Source organism: Entelurus aequoreus, linkage group LG24, assembly GCF_033978785.1.
Source record: "Entelurus aequoreus isolate RoL-2023_Sb linkage group LG24, RoL_Eaeq_v1.1, whole genome shotgun sequence".
Lineage (NCBI taxonomy): Eukaryota > Metazoa > Chordata > Actinopteri > Syngnathiformes > Syngnathidae > Entelurus > Entelurus aequoreus.
The window spans coordinates 16,479,461-16,494,910 of NC_084754.1; the positions used below are offsets into that span (position 1 = coordinate 16,479,461).

A 15,450-nucleotide genomic window follows, 5' to 3' on the forward strand; every position below is an offset into this window, starting at 1 on the left:
TGGTTGCTAGCGTGTCACTCCCACTGATCAGTGATCACTCCCTGCGTTGCTCGGTTACCAGAGAGCGAGTGCCTCTGTTCATGCAACCAACCTTGCTTCACATTTTGCGGTTTCTTCCGACGAAGAAAAATGAAAGTTTTTTTTAAATCATGAAAGTTTTATCGAATACATTTTTTATTGCTATCAAATATGAGTCTATCGTAAGGCTGGTCCGATAAAAATTGTGTTCGCTAAAACATTAAGAAACCGGAAGTTACGAAGCAAGGTGAGTTGCATGAACAAAGGCACTAGCGCTGTGGTAATCTAGCAAAACGGAGTGATCACTGAGCAATGGGAGGAACACACTAACAGCCAATCAAGGAACAGTGTAAAGTTTGGCTGTGCCACCTTGCTGTCTCAATGTTGGTTCTCTGCTTGGAGTGAAAAGAGAACCAAAAAATGAGTGCTGCACAGAACGAAGAAGTTGTCAATGAAACAGGAAGTTACCTCGACAGTGTGACAGTTGTTTGGACTTTTTCAAACAGACAGTATTGATTGATTGAGACTTTTATTAGTAGGTTGCACAGTGAAGTACATATTCCGTACAATTGACCACTAAAATGGTAACACCCGAATAAGTTTTTCAACTTGTTTAAGTCGGGGTCCACTTAAATTGATTCATGATACAGATATATACTATCAGATATATACTATCATCATAATACAGTCATCACACAAGATAATCACATTGAATTATTGACATTATTTACAATCCGGGGTGTGGAGGGGGGGGTAGGTTTGGTTGTTATCATCAGTCATCAACAATTGAGAACAGAGAAATAGATATTGGAACAGTGTAGGTCTGACTTGGTAGGATTTGGACAGCAAGTAGTGGACATAGAGAGAGAGAGAGAGAGAGAGAGAGAGAGAGAGAGAGAGAGAGAGAGAGAGGAGAGAGAGAGAGAGAGAGAGAGAGAGGAGAGAGAGAGAGAGAGAGAGAGAGAGAGAGAGATGAGAGAGAGAGAGAGAGAGAGAGAGAGAGAGAGAGAGAGAGAGAGAGAGAGATCAGAAGGCATAAGAAAAAGTATCTGCATTTGATTGTTTACATTTGATTATTAACAATCGGGGGAGGGTGTTAGTTTAGGGTTGTAGCTACCTGGAGGTGAACTTTTATTGCGGTTTTGAAGGAGGATAGAGATGCCCTTTCTTTTACACCTGTTGGGAGTGCATTCCACATTGATGTGGCATAGAAAGAGAATGAGTTAAGACCTTTGTTAGTTCGGAATCTGGGTTTAACGTGGTTAGTGGAGCTCCCCCTGGTGTTGTGGTTATGGCGGTTATTTACGTTAAGGAAGTAGTTTGAGTAGTAGGAAGTAGTCTTTAGCCTCGCTCTCCTCTTTTTTCAACACTTGTTTGTGCCCTTTTCGGTCGGGTATACGGTAGGAACTAAAGCGCAGGACTGTATAAATAAAATTAATTACAAAATATAACAAATGTGCTACTTTAAGAAAGTTGTCCAATAATATTTACTGCATAGGAATAATTCATTTCCATACTTAAATAGGAATAACAGACTAAATTAAATGTTACACAGCAACACTGCAGCAAGTATTTTTTGCAGGTTTCTCTGTTTACATTTTCACACTTTGCACTATTGCGCATTTTCTTACGTATTCCTTATTTTTGTACCTTCATTTTAAGAGGTTATAGTAAAGTGTTCAACGGGATTTTAGAATTGTGTTTACTTTGAGTGTTTTCCAATGTTGTGTTGACGTTTTTTGTCTTGATAGCTGAGGGGATTATAATCAGTGGGAGATTACATTTAAAAACAACAATGTTTTCATATGTTTTTCTCCTGCTCCTTATCTTTAATAGCTCATAAAAAATATCAAGAATTAACAATATCGACTGATATAAAAAACATCGGCCAGCTTTAGAACACACTCAAAGCTGCTATAATGAGTGAAACGACTGTAATGGTGACTGTATGGGTGTTTTTTTCTAATCTTAAAAATAAACGTATTAATAAGGTTGTTAACATTCTTTGTGCTCTCACTATGAAAATATTAGATTTATTAATAATAGTACTACTTTGCGGAAATCTTTTTATAGCAGTCATGTTCGGTTCTTAATTAACCACGATAAATGAGTGGTGACTGTACACCCTCAAATTCTCTTCAGCTTTCAATTCTCCATATACTCTACTCAGAAACTTTGCTTATATACTGACTGTATCATTAATATAAGCTGTTATAGTTGTTATATTTGTGCGTGTATACAGTATGTTCTCTTTTTTTTTTTTTTATTCTCTCGCTAACATTCTGTATGTGTCATTCCTCAATGCCGCCTGTATGTAGAGAGTGTATACCATGGGTTGTCAAACTCATTTTAGATCGGGGCCACATGGAGAAAAATCCACTCCAACTCCCAAATCTACTGGTAAAATCACGGGCACGATAACTTCAAAATAAAGACAACTTCAAGTTTTTTTCTTTGTTTAAAAATAGAATAAACACATTCTGAAAAATGTACAAATCATAAATGTTGTTGGAGTTTTTTTTACACTTACATGTTGCGGTTGTCATGATCCGTGGTCCGGATCATGTTTTGTTTAGTTATGTTCTGTTAGTTTTGGATGGGGCCGGGAGCTGTGCTGGTGGGGCTGCTCAGCTGCGCCCAGCCAAGCAACAACCTCCATCCCGGCCGCCACCACACCAGTCTTTCGGCCTGCCAAGCCACAACCTCCAGCCCGTCCTCCACCACCAGTCCGTCGGCATGCCAAGCCGCAGCCCCCAGCTAGACCGCCTCCGCCATGCTCATGGCTAACCTCAGCCCCCGGTGGGCTTGCAGACGCCACCATCATCTCCGGTGGGCTTGCAGACGCCACCATCATCTCGGTGGGCTTGCAAACGCCTCCAGCTCCTGTACCTGCACCACGCCAGACACCGGTACCTGCACCACGCCAGACACCGGTACCCCTGCTCCTCGCCAGACACCGGTACCTGCTCCTCACCAGACACCGGTACCTCAGCCTTCACTCGCCAAGCTTCGCCGCCTGTACCTGCTACCACGCCTGACTCGCCGCCTGTACCTGCTACCACGCCCTGACTTGCCGCCTGTACCTGCTACCACGCCTGTTCTCGCCGCCTGTACCTGCTACCACGCCTGACTTGCCGCCTGTACCTGCTACCACGCCTGTCTCGCCGCCCTGTACCTGCTACCACGCCTGTCTCGCCGCCTGTACCTGCTACCACGCCTGACTCGCCGCCTGTACCTGCTACCACGCCTGACTCGCCGCCTGTACCTGCTACCACGCCTGTCTCTGCTCGCCTGTACCTGCTACCACGCCTGTCTCGCCGCCTGTACCTGCTACCAGGCCTCACTCGTCCCGCTGCGGCGTCCAAGCCTGCCTCGTCCGCTGTGGCGTCCAAGCCTGCCATGACGGCGCCGACGCGCCCACCTCCCCCGTCGACCAGCGTATGGTGGCCGCTCCCTGGTCGTCCGCCTCGCCGAGTGCGCCACCTCCCCCGTCGACCACGGATGTGGCCGCTCCCTGGTCGTCCGCCTCGACGAGTGCGCCCACCTCCCCGTCGGCCACGAATGTGGCCATTCCCTGGTCGCCTGCTGCAGCGGCGTTCCACTCGCCGCCGCCACTTGACTTGTCCTCGGTGGATTCGGGGACACTCGGTCTGGCGACCCACCACCATGTCCCCCCTCCCCACCCTCCCATGACTCTCGATTCTGCCTTGTTTTTGTTTTGGTGTTTTAGACATCTGGAATCTGTCTTTTAAGGGGGGGCTCTGTCATGATCAGTGGTCCGGAATCATGTTTTGTTTAGTTATGTTCTGTTAGTTTTGGACTTCTTTAGTTCCCGTTTAGGCTTCCTTGTTTGCTTTTGTCACCATGGCGACTTAGTGTGTTCACCTGTCGCTGATTAGTGCTCACCTGCTTCCCGAGCACTAATCAGAGGCATTATTTAAGTTGCCTTTGCCAGGGCAGTCGGCCTGGCTTCATTGATTATGTCACACGGTTTGGTCACGCCTGTACCAAGTAAGTTTCTTGTTCCATGCCCTAGCTTCTGTTTAGTCTTAGCTTCACGTGTTTTAGGCACGCCTTTCTTTTTGTTGTGTTGTTTGTGTTTTTGGTAGTTGAGTGATTTATGTTAATAAATCCCATCCTACCTTTACGCCTTCGTCGGAGCCGTTCTTTTTGCATTGAAAGAACAAACCGCAGCAAGCTGCAGCCCTCACATGACAGCGGTTAATAGTAATTCTATCTTCATTTGTCATTATTTATACTTTCTGAATAAACTATGTGATAATATTCATCAGTAAACTCATTGGTGTTAATTTTCAATCCATCAAAATAAAAAACAATTATATCAAAATCAAATTGCAGGATGTTATTTATGTAGTTTGCTCATTTTCCTCAACTGGTGCACTAAGATCATGTAGTTTATTTGTTTTACATACGTAGCATAATCCACAAAGATACAAAGAATTGATATTGCGACATCTAGTGGACACGTTTAGAACAGCAGTTTCTTTCCTTCAAAAAATTTGGCAAATTTTTATACCTAGCAAACTCATCCCGTGGGCCCGGATAAAACCTGTTCGTGGTCCGTACGTTTGACACCCCCGGTGTATACAAACAGCATTCAATTGGACCCAGACATTTTTCATTGTCCATAATTAATAATAGACATTATTTTTGTCCACAGTTAACTTGGAATGGGATTGTTTTCCTCACAATCAAAACGTCCAGACTGCTCCCTCTGGGCAAATCACCAGTCAGTCTGAGTGTGTACCACATTTATAACAAAAAGAGTGAACCTTGTAAGAGCCGGATTCATGTAGTTCGTCATTTAGCAGATACGTTTTTTTTTTGGTCCAAACAACAAGGTGCAATTACATTTTTTTCCCATTTTTTGTGTGGGACATTAGTGCAGAAAAATTATTAGACTTTTAGCAGGCAGTGGTTTGTTCCACATTCAAAAATAGTAACTACTTTAACAAATATCCCCCTGTCCACCAGTTCTACTAAATTATATGTTGTATTGAAACAAAAATGTCAACCCAACATGACACAATTTGTTATGCTAAATGTGAGAAGTGCAGTTTTATAGCATATACTGTGTTTTTCAGGTAGGAGGAAGTCTGGGTCAGAGAAGTAAAATCAATATACCACTTGACAGCAACCGTCGCTGCACATTGTCAGTTCAAGACTTTATCTAGAAAGTGGTAATGTTACGTTTATCCTAGGGAAGGCTTGAGTTATTTTAAGCTTAATCTTAATTGAAGTACAGCTTTAAACCAGCCAGACACAAATGGAACATGGCTGCAGTCAAAAATCTAGACACTGCAATTGAAAATGGAGATTCAGTTTCAAGGCACCAGATATTAAATAGACTATTCCTGTTCTTTCAGAAGTCTGGGTGAGACAAATGTAACGTGATGAAAAATATATTTTAGAGTGGTACCGTATATGGGGGTTTTGTCGCCTCACAAAAGCATTTCCATACATCCTTCCTCGCAATTAACACATTTCAAATGTGTGACTTAATTCACACGTCATTGTGACGTATTAGGACAGTGTTTGATGGAATATGTTATGTATGGAACAACAGGGTTTTTCATACATTTATTTGTCGTCGTTGACCACAACTATTATGTTTTATTTCCTCACTGTTTGTCTCCCCACCCTCTTACGCGCCCATTATATTTACAAAACCTTTGATTTTTTTTTTCAGATTTAGAATCTTGTAAAGAATGAAGGCAATGAATAATTCTGATTCAGGGACACACTTTGACCATCATAAAACCTTGATTTAATGTACAATAAATATTGTAAGTACAGCCTTTTAACATTCATATCAGTCATACACGTGTAAAAGAAAGTTAACCACCGTATAGTAAAACAAACAAAAAAATGACCCGCTCTTAACTAAGAAGAAATGAATGATGTGCAGCATACAGGAAAATTAAAGGTGAATAGACCTGCATTGAGACTTGTGTAAGCTGATTCTTGCAGGTCAAAACATTTGTAAAAAAAGAAGTTAACGACTCAATATTTACAACTAAAACATGATGGATTCGGTGGCAGATGTGTTCAAGCATATTGTAATGACTTCCATCTTAATTTTCCCATTTTGTGTTATTGTCAATAGTAACAAAAGAAAAACACCCAAAAGAGCAAAACTAATATTTTACCACATTAACCCTAATCTTTTTAGAGGCTCATGAACACTAATGACATTGGTTCGGGCTGCAAATTTCAAGTTTCAAGTTTATTATTCTTCGGTCAATCGTCAACAAAATAAACAAACAGTTGTACATTCTTAAATTGAAAATGAAAATGTTGCAGACCGAAAGGTTTTAGGCTGAAGTTGAACACTTATTGCGCCCTAACCCTATAAACAATGTCAAGTACAAAATAAACTTCCGAAAAATTATTGAATGTCCATTGTACAACATATTATAAATACACATTATACATAACATAAACACAGTTCAATTATATACACAGTAAAGGCATGTGAAATATCCTTGTAGACATGTTAAAACCTTTGTACCAATTTATATACTATATACAAACAATTGTACTTCCATTATTATTTATAACCCACATTTAGTATTTGAATTAACATTGATCATAGTATTAACTACTGTGTTGATTCTAGAGTGTATATATTTTTTCAAGACATTGGTCTTAAAGTGTTTTTTAAATGTGTGAATAGAACTGGAACATTTTAAGGAATAATCCAAGCTGTTCCACAGTTGAACCCCCCTGACAAAAACACATCTACTTTTTAAGCTTGTTCTTATCTTAGCTTTCTGGAAGACAGCTGAACATCTGAGGTCATAGGGATTCTCTCTGGGTTTAAACCTCTCCTGTAGACACCCAGGCAGCATGTGGTTATGAGCTTTGTACGTCACAATAGCAGTGTTGAGGTCAACAAGATCGTGCAGTTTTAATGTTTTTTAATTTAATAAACAGAGCATTGGTATGGTCATGATAATCTGCATAATTTACAATTCTAATCGCTTTCTTTTGAAGTAAGAATATAGATTTAATGTTTGTTTGTAATTGTTACCCCAGATTTCGACACAATAATTAAGATAAGGGAGTACAAAAGAATTATATAACATGATAAGAGCCTTTTGATTTACGGAGTTTTTTATTTTATGTAACATAGCAATATTTTTTGCCATCTTTCAAATACTATTGTTATTATAATTATTAGTACTATAGAAGCCCATTGTAACTTTATATATATATATATATATATATATATATATATATATTATATATATATATATATATATATATATATATATATATATATTATATAGTATATAATATATATTACACTACCGTTCAAAAGTTTGGGGTCACATTAAAATGTCCTTATTTTTGAAGGAAAAAGCACTGTACTTTTCAATGAAGATAACTTTAAACTAGTCTTTTACTTTAAAGAAATACACTCTATACATTGCTAATGTGGTAAATGACTATTTTAGCTGCAAATGTCTGGTTTTTTGGTGCAATATCTACATAGGTGTATAGAGGCCCATTTCCAGCAACTATCACTCCAGTGTTCTAATGGTACAATGTGTTTGCTCATTGGCTCAGAAGGCTAATTGATGATTAGAAAACCCTTGTGCAATCATGTTCACACATCTGAAAACAGTTTAGCTCGTTACAGAAGACTACACAACTGACCTTCCTTTGAGCAGATTGAGTTTCTGGAGCATCACATTTGTGGGGTCAATTAAACGCTCAAAATGGCCAGAAAAGAGAACTTTAATCTGAAACTCGACAGTCTATTCTTGTTCTTAGAAATGAAGGCTATTCCACAAAATTGTTTGCGTGACCCCAAACTTTTGAACGGTAGTGTATATATATATATATATATATATATATATACATATATATATATATACTGTATATGTATAGTACAGGCCAAAAGTTTGGACACACATTCTCATTCAATGCTTTTTTTTTTTTTCATGACTATTTACATTGTAGATTGTCACTGAAGGCATCAAAACTATGAATGATTGATGATGCTCTAATTACTGCATTCTCTCGATGAGCTTCAAGAGGTAGTCACCTGAAATGGTTTCCACTTCACAGGTGTGCTTGAAGCTCATCGAGAGAAGGCCAAGAGTGTGCAAAGCAGTAATCAGGGCACTGAGGGTGGCTATTTTGAAGAAAGTAGAATATAAAACATGTTTTCAGTTACTTCACCTTTTTTTGTTAAGCACATAACTCCACATGTGTTCATTCATAGTTTTATTAACCTTCAGGCGGAGACGATAAAATGCACAATTGTCAAATAATCTATAGTATCAGAAACAAACCACCTCTATTTTGCAGTTCTTACATTTGTTTAACTCTTTGTTTAATTAAAGTCCTTAATATGTATCTACAATAGCAATACCACGCTGTTGTTTAGGTTTCTGTTCATGCTAATTCTAAAACTTGTCATCTGTTTACGTTTGCTGATCTAGATATCCAAAAAATGTTGGAAGAAAAATGCATATTTTTTGTTTGTATCCACACAGATTAGTTTAATTGAATCTGATTTAGCATCAATACAAAGATGTACCACAATTTCCGGGCAATAGCACAAGCAATAAGCCACACCCACCTAATTATGTACAAATTGTACTTTGTACATACAGAGTGCATCCAGAAAGGTATCACAAAGCTTCCCTTTTTCCACATTTTATTATGTTACAGCCTTATTCCAAATTGGAATACATTCAATTTTGTCCTTAAAATTCTACAGACAATACCCCACAATGACAATGTGAAAAGTTTTTGTTTTTAATCTTTTTGCGAATTTATTAAAAATAAAAGACTCAAAAATGGCAGCCTCAAGTATTTTTCAATACTATGCCACAAGTTTTGTTTATTCCTCTTTGTGGCATCTCTCAAGCTCCATTAGGTTGCAAAGGAAGCGTTGTTTTTTTATCCAGGATGTTTTTGATTGATTGATTGAGACTTTTGTTAGTAGGTTGCACAGTGAAGTACATATTCCGTACAATTGACCACTAAATGGTAACACCCGTGATACAGATATATACTATCAGATATATTACTATCATAATAATACAGTCATCACACAAGATAATCACATTGAATTATTTACATTATTTACAATCAGGGGTGTGGAGGGGGGGTAGGATATGGACAGCAAGTAGTGGAGAGAGAGAGAGAGAGAGAGAGAGAGAGAGAGAGAGAGAGAGAGAGAGAGAGAGAGAGAGAGAGAGAGAGAGAGAGAGAGAGAGAGATCAGAAGGCATAAGAAAAAGTATCTGCATTTGATTGTTTACATTTGATTATTAGCAATCCGGGGAGGGTGTTAGTTTAGGGTTGTAGCTGCCTGGAGGTGAACTTTTATTGCGGTTTTGAAGGAGGATAGAGATGCCCTTTCTTTCATACCTGTTGGGAGCGCATTCCACATTGATGTGGCATAGAAAGAGAATGAGACCTTTGTTAGTTTGGAATCTGGGTTTAACGTGGTTAGTGGAGCTCCCCCTGGTGTTGTGGTTATGGCGGTCATTTACGTTAAGGAAGTAGTTTGACATGTACTTCGGTATCAGGGAGGTGTAGTGGATTTTATAGACTAGGCTCAGTGCAAGTTGTTTTACTCTGTCCTCCACCTTGAGTCAGCCCACTTTGGAGAAGTGGGTAGGAGTGAGGTGAGATCTGAGGTGGAGGTCTAGAAGTAACCTGACTAGCTTGTTCTGGGATGTTTGGAGTTTAGATTTGAGGGTTTTGGAGGTGCTAGGGTACCAGGAGGTGCATGCGTAATCGAAAAAGGGTTGAACGAGAGTTCCCGCCAGAATCCTCATGGTGCTTTTCAGAGAGGAGATTCTGTAGAGAAATCTCGTTCGTTGGTTAACCTTTTTGATTACCTTGGTTGCCATTTTATCACAGGAAAGGTTAGCCTCTAGAATGGAACCTAGGTAGGTGACCTCATCTTTCCTGGTGATAACAATGTCACCCACTTTTATATGTTTTTATGTCTCTCTACATCGCTGCATTTGTCTTAGTCTAGTCAAGGAGCTGACCAAGAACCCAATGGTCACTCTTTCAGAGCTACAGCATTCCTCTGTGGAGAGAGGAGAACCTTCCAGAAGGACAACCCTTTGCAGCAATCCATCAATCAGACCTGAATGGTAGAGTGGCCAGACAGAAGTCATTTCTTAATAAAAAGTTTGCCAAAATGTACCCAAAAGACTCTTAGACCCTAAGAAACAAAATTCTGTGGTCTGATCAGACAAAGATTGAACTCTTTGACGTGAATGCCAGGTGTCATGTTTGGAGGAGACCAGGTACCGCTCATCACCAGACCAATACCATCCCAACAGTGAAGTATGGTGGTGGCAGCATCATGATGAGGGGATGCTTTTCAGCTGCAGCAACTAGGAGACTAGTCAGGATAAAGGGAAAGATGAATGCAACAATGTACAGAGTGACACATTCTGGATGAAAACCAGCGCTTCTCATCCAACCCAATGGAGCTTGAGAGATGCTGCAAAGAGGGATGGGCGAAACTGCCCAAAGATAGGTGGCATCGTATTCAAAAAGACTTGAGGCTGTAATTGCTGCCAAAGGTATTAAGCAAATGCTGTGAATGTGATTTTTGAAGTTTTTTATTTTTAATAAATTAGCAAAATAAAAAAACTTTTCACATTGTCATTATGGGGTATCGTCGGTAGAAACATTTTTTTTCCATTTTGGAATAAGGCTCTAAAACAAATTCTGGAAATACTTAAGCGCTTTGATTACTTTCTGGATGCACTGTATATTGGACGCACAATTCTATAAGCCGCATGTGTACACATTGAAACATGAATTATTTACATAGGCGCTTGTGTTCATTCACAAATTTAACTAACAGCACGGTAACACGACCTACAGTAGCCTAGTCATCGAGCAGGGTCTTCTTTCTTCTCCTCCCCCTGCGTACTGGAACCACATAAGTCATCTCCTTTGGCGCGTAGCAGTCTGGGCTTTTGAAACCCGTAAGTAGTGTGGATTTCCGTTCAGTGACTACGTTTCCATGCACAAAATTAGTCTGATTTCTTAAATAATTTGTCTTAAAACAAGCAGTCAACAACCCATGGAACACCTTCCAATCCTATTGCTTGGCGTTTGAAAAGTCGGACTAACACACCTAGATTATGCGACTGAAAACCAGATCTCTCTTGCATGTGTGTGTCGCCAGGAGACCCTTTGTGTTGCACATGCACCAAGTTTCAACACGCGGGATATAAATTGAAAGAACGGAACATTTTGAAGTGCATCGATGGGAGAAAAAAAACCTGAGATGTATTTAAAAAGGTAGCTAAGGAAATGGAGAATGCTGGCTTCATTTGGACTCTCAAACAAATACAGGTGTGATGGAAGAGAAGCAGGTATACTCGGCAAAGAAGAAAGCGTACACAAATCTTTTCATGCTGCATTTGTGAACTCTAAACTGATTAGCAATAACTCTGTCTTCAGGACAACTGGCAAGGTTGTCCAAAACAATAGCAACCCTCATTTGAAGCGGTATCGGGGAACACACGAACTGTCTTTTCCTTCAGACATAAAACTTTTTCCATCGATCCACAGAGCTTATTGATTAAACTTTGAGACATTCGAAAGTTTTCTTTCCATTCTGCCTCCCAAAATTCTTCACAACTCTCTCCCATAAGTCTTTGCTTTGGACCCGCATCCAATCCAGCAATTCCGAGACCTTCTTGGTAGTAGTGTCATGTTTGTTGCTCAATCTAAGATCACTTTTTTGATTCTGTCTGCTATTTAACATCAGCATGACCATTATATGCGTAATATTTGTAATATGTGGCATAATTACAGCGGACATCGGCTACAACAAGAACTGGGCTGTTGACATGGAAAGAGCTACAAAGATGCCTTGTTTTGGTGTGACGTCATTGGTCAAATGGAGAAACACGACATTTATCACCGCTAAAAGGAAATAAGCGCACAGCGTATGACCAATAGTCGCATTAGAGAGTGTGAATAGGCACATAGAAATTAGGGCTGCAACAACTAATCGATTAAAATCGATTATAAAAATAGTTGGCGATTAATTTAGTCATTGATTCGTTGAATCTATGCTATGCGCATGCGCAGAGGCAATATTTTTATTTATTTAAAAAAAAAAAAAAATTTTTTTTTTTTTATAAACTTTTATTTATAAACTGCAACATGTACAAACAGCTGAGAAACAATAATCAAAATAAGTATGGTGCCAGTATGCTGGGTTTTTTCAATAAAATACTGGAAAGGATAGAAATGTAGTTTGTCTCTTATCCGATTATTAATCGATTAATCAAAGTAATAATCGACATATTAATCGATTATCAAATTAATCGTTAGTTGCGGCCCTAATGGAAATGTAGTCACTGTTGCTGCTGTTTCCGTTTTCGAGGGCCTGGGTCGATCGTTTTCGAGTTTGGGGTTGTGTCGTGTACATTTTTTCTTCCCCATGATGAAGGTGAATCCATAACGTGCTAAATGGCTGCCTGAATGATTGTGTGAGTGCGTTTGATTTAATGTGAGCAATTGCATTGGCCCATTCTGTCCAATTGTGCAAATGTATTGAGCTGATGTGACGAGGCCTAATTTGTTGACGGCATGTGAAGCCTGTGAACCCGGGAAAATCCATAAATTACCCGTAGCTTTGCATAAAGCGCAGAGTTCAAAGTGTGGGAAATTACGGCAATATTTGTCAAACCGCAGTCTCTGTTGATGGATCTTTCACAGTTCACACATAGACACTGTACCTGGAGACTCACCCATTTGTATTCGCTACAAGGCTTTTTTTCGTGACTTTTCTCCACCTCTATCGACTTCTGCTGAATTTCTAGTTTTCTCACTTATTAATGTTCTTCACCGTACACTGAAGATGTGCTGCATCTTGTCAGAAACCAATAGTGTGTTGCAGTCACGCACGTTTTAATGATGATTCCTCCAAAGCGGAAAAGCCTCAGAAGAGCTTCTGATGCTCTACTTTCTGCAGTTGTCACTGCCGCCAGTGAGCGCATCAAAACATCATGAAAACTTAACAGCAGCCTTGGAGAGGTAAAGTTTGCCAGTGCATACTCAAGTCAATTTGCCTTTGCACAATAAACCACATATTGCCAAGAGACAAGCGTAGACTATAACAAAGAAAACAGTTGGAGATGATGTAGGTTATGAATAACTGCACCAATATGAATATGTGGGAAGTTTTGGCACCAAGGAGCACTAAGAAGTTTTTGATATATTTTAATATGCTACATTTATAGGCTGAGGATGTACAAGTTTGGACATTAGAGTCTATATCGGGGGTCGGCAACCCGCGGCTCTAGAGCCGCATGCGGCTCTTTAGCGCCGCCCTAGTGGCTCTCTGGAGATTTTTCAAAAATGTATGAAGAATGGAAAAAGATGAGGGGAAAAAAAAAACAATTTTTTTGTTTTAGTATGGTTTCTGTAGGAGGACAAACATGACACAAACCTCCCTAATTGTTATAAATCACACTGTTTATATTAAACATGCTTCACTGGTTCGAGTATTTGGCGAGCGCCGTTTTGTCCTACTTATTTTGGCGGTCCTTGAACTCACCGTATAGTTTGTTTGCATGTATAACTTTCTCCGACTTTCTAGGACGTGTTTTATGCCACTTTTTCTGTCTCATTTTGTCCACCACACTTTTAACGTTGTGCGTGAGTGCACAAAGGTGAGTTTTGTTGATGTTATTGACTTGTGTGGAGTGCTAATCAGACATATTTGGTCACTGCATGACTGCAAGCTAATCGATGCTAACATGCTATTTAGGCTAGCGATATGTACATATTGCATCATTATGCCTCATCTGTAGCTATATTTGAGCTCATTTAGTTTCCTTTAAGTCCTCTTAATTAAATGTATATCTCATGACACATGTAATATGGCTTTTAATTTTTTGCGGCTCCAGACAGATTTGTTTTTGTATTTTTGGTCCAATATGGCTCTTTCAACATTTTGGGTTGCCGACCCCTGGTCTATATGGACAAACATTGAGGCAGAATGTCAGAATAGGAGGCTGGTTATAAATCACAACATTGAAAGAAAGCATGGTTTCACTTTCCAGAATCATCTATCCGTTTTCAAAAACGTTGTCCTTATAGACCGAATACAGATGGTCATTGAAAGTGTGTTTCTCAGAGAGAAGCGTGTTGTTGGTGGTTCGCACAGTGCCACTGTCATACTCTACCCTCTATATTGCTTCTATTAGTCATATTCCGTGCTCTGCTGCCTCTCTATTGCCTGATTTTTGTGTCCTGGATTGTGTCTTGCAGCTGGGTACAGAGTGGACCGCTCCAGGCGAGTTCAGCAAGTTCAGGTCTCAGTCCTCCAAGTCTGTGCAGTAAGTACCTGTGACATTCTCACTTCTACATTTCTCACAGAGCACTTTGCAGTGTCGGAAATCATTTTAAAGCAACACAATATTAACTTTTGTGTGGCACCGTCACCAGCGACCTCGAATGTCCTAAGCGGGAGAATAATATTGGCCTGTGATGAGGAAGATTTATTTTTAAAATGTGGCAATCTTGAAACACCATGAAATGGTTAGAAGCACTTCAGCTTGCTTTTAAGGAAGTTCACTCCATACTGGGGCAAGCACTAACCAACACTTAAACTGCTGGTAATTAACTTTTCACATAGTTAATGAACAAGGGGGGTCACTGGACTCTCACATTATCATGAATAATTCAATAAATGTACCCACTCAGCATCCATTGCAGCCGGGCACCCAGGAGGGGAGCCCCCATTTCCAAGGTTTATTTTTTTCCCCGATTTCAGGTTTTTGAGTTTTTCCTTGCCCGAATGTGGGTTGAGATCAGGGGATGTCGTTGTGGTTTGTGCAGCCCTTTGAGGCACTTGTGATTAAGGGCTATATAAATAAACTTTGATTGATGATATGTAATGATGTAATACCTCACCTCATTATGTAATAACGCCACATTTTGTAATACAATTCTTGAACACGCTTTATAATAAACTGACGCATTTTGTTATAACTTGTTACGTATTGCAAAAGTTGTTAAAAACTTTGTTTTTAATAAAACGCAACAATTCAAGAGCATGATGTAATGAATCGAATTTGATGCTTTAATTAGAAAAACTATCAAGGCAACACAAATAATTTTTTCTTAATTAGAACAAATTTTATGATAGGATGTTTCATTGGTCCAACCTAAATACAATGTAACCTTTCATAATGCATCAAATATTCACATTTTCATCACTACATTTATGAACGACAACAACAACACAAGAAAAACAACAACATGCAATTTGTCATTGATGGAATATTTTTTTTCTTAATTTGTATAAGTGTTTTATATTGTTAACATCTATAATGTAGTATTATCATAACATAATCCATATTTCAACAGGCATTGTAAATCAAGTTGGTATGGT

At 39.4% G+C, this 15,450-nt stretch overlaps 1 protein-coding gene across 3 annotated transcripts in view; it reads left to right on the forward strand.

Moving 5' to 3' along the window:
• Positions 1–15,450, forward strand: part of b4galnt4a (beta-1,4-N-acetyl-galactosaminyl transferase 4a) — a 503,111-nt gene that overhangs the window by 376,965 nt on the left and 110,696 nt on the right. For 2 of the 3 annotated variants that reach the window (XM_062036152.1, XM_062036153.1), the window contains one exon: positions 14,325–14,392. In XM_062036152.1, the coding sequence (XP_061892136.1) occupies positions 14,325–14,392 (68 nt within the window). Of the gene's footprint in view, positions 1–13,540; positions 13,724–14,324; positions 14,393–15,450 lie in introns of those variants that run through there. The other variant, XM_062036154.1, reaches the window with a different exon arrangement.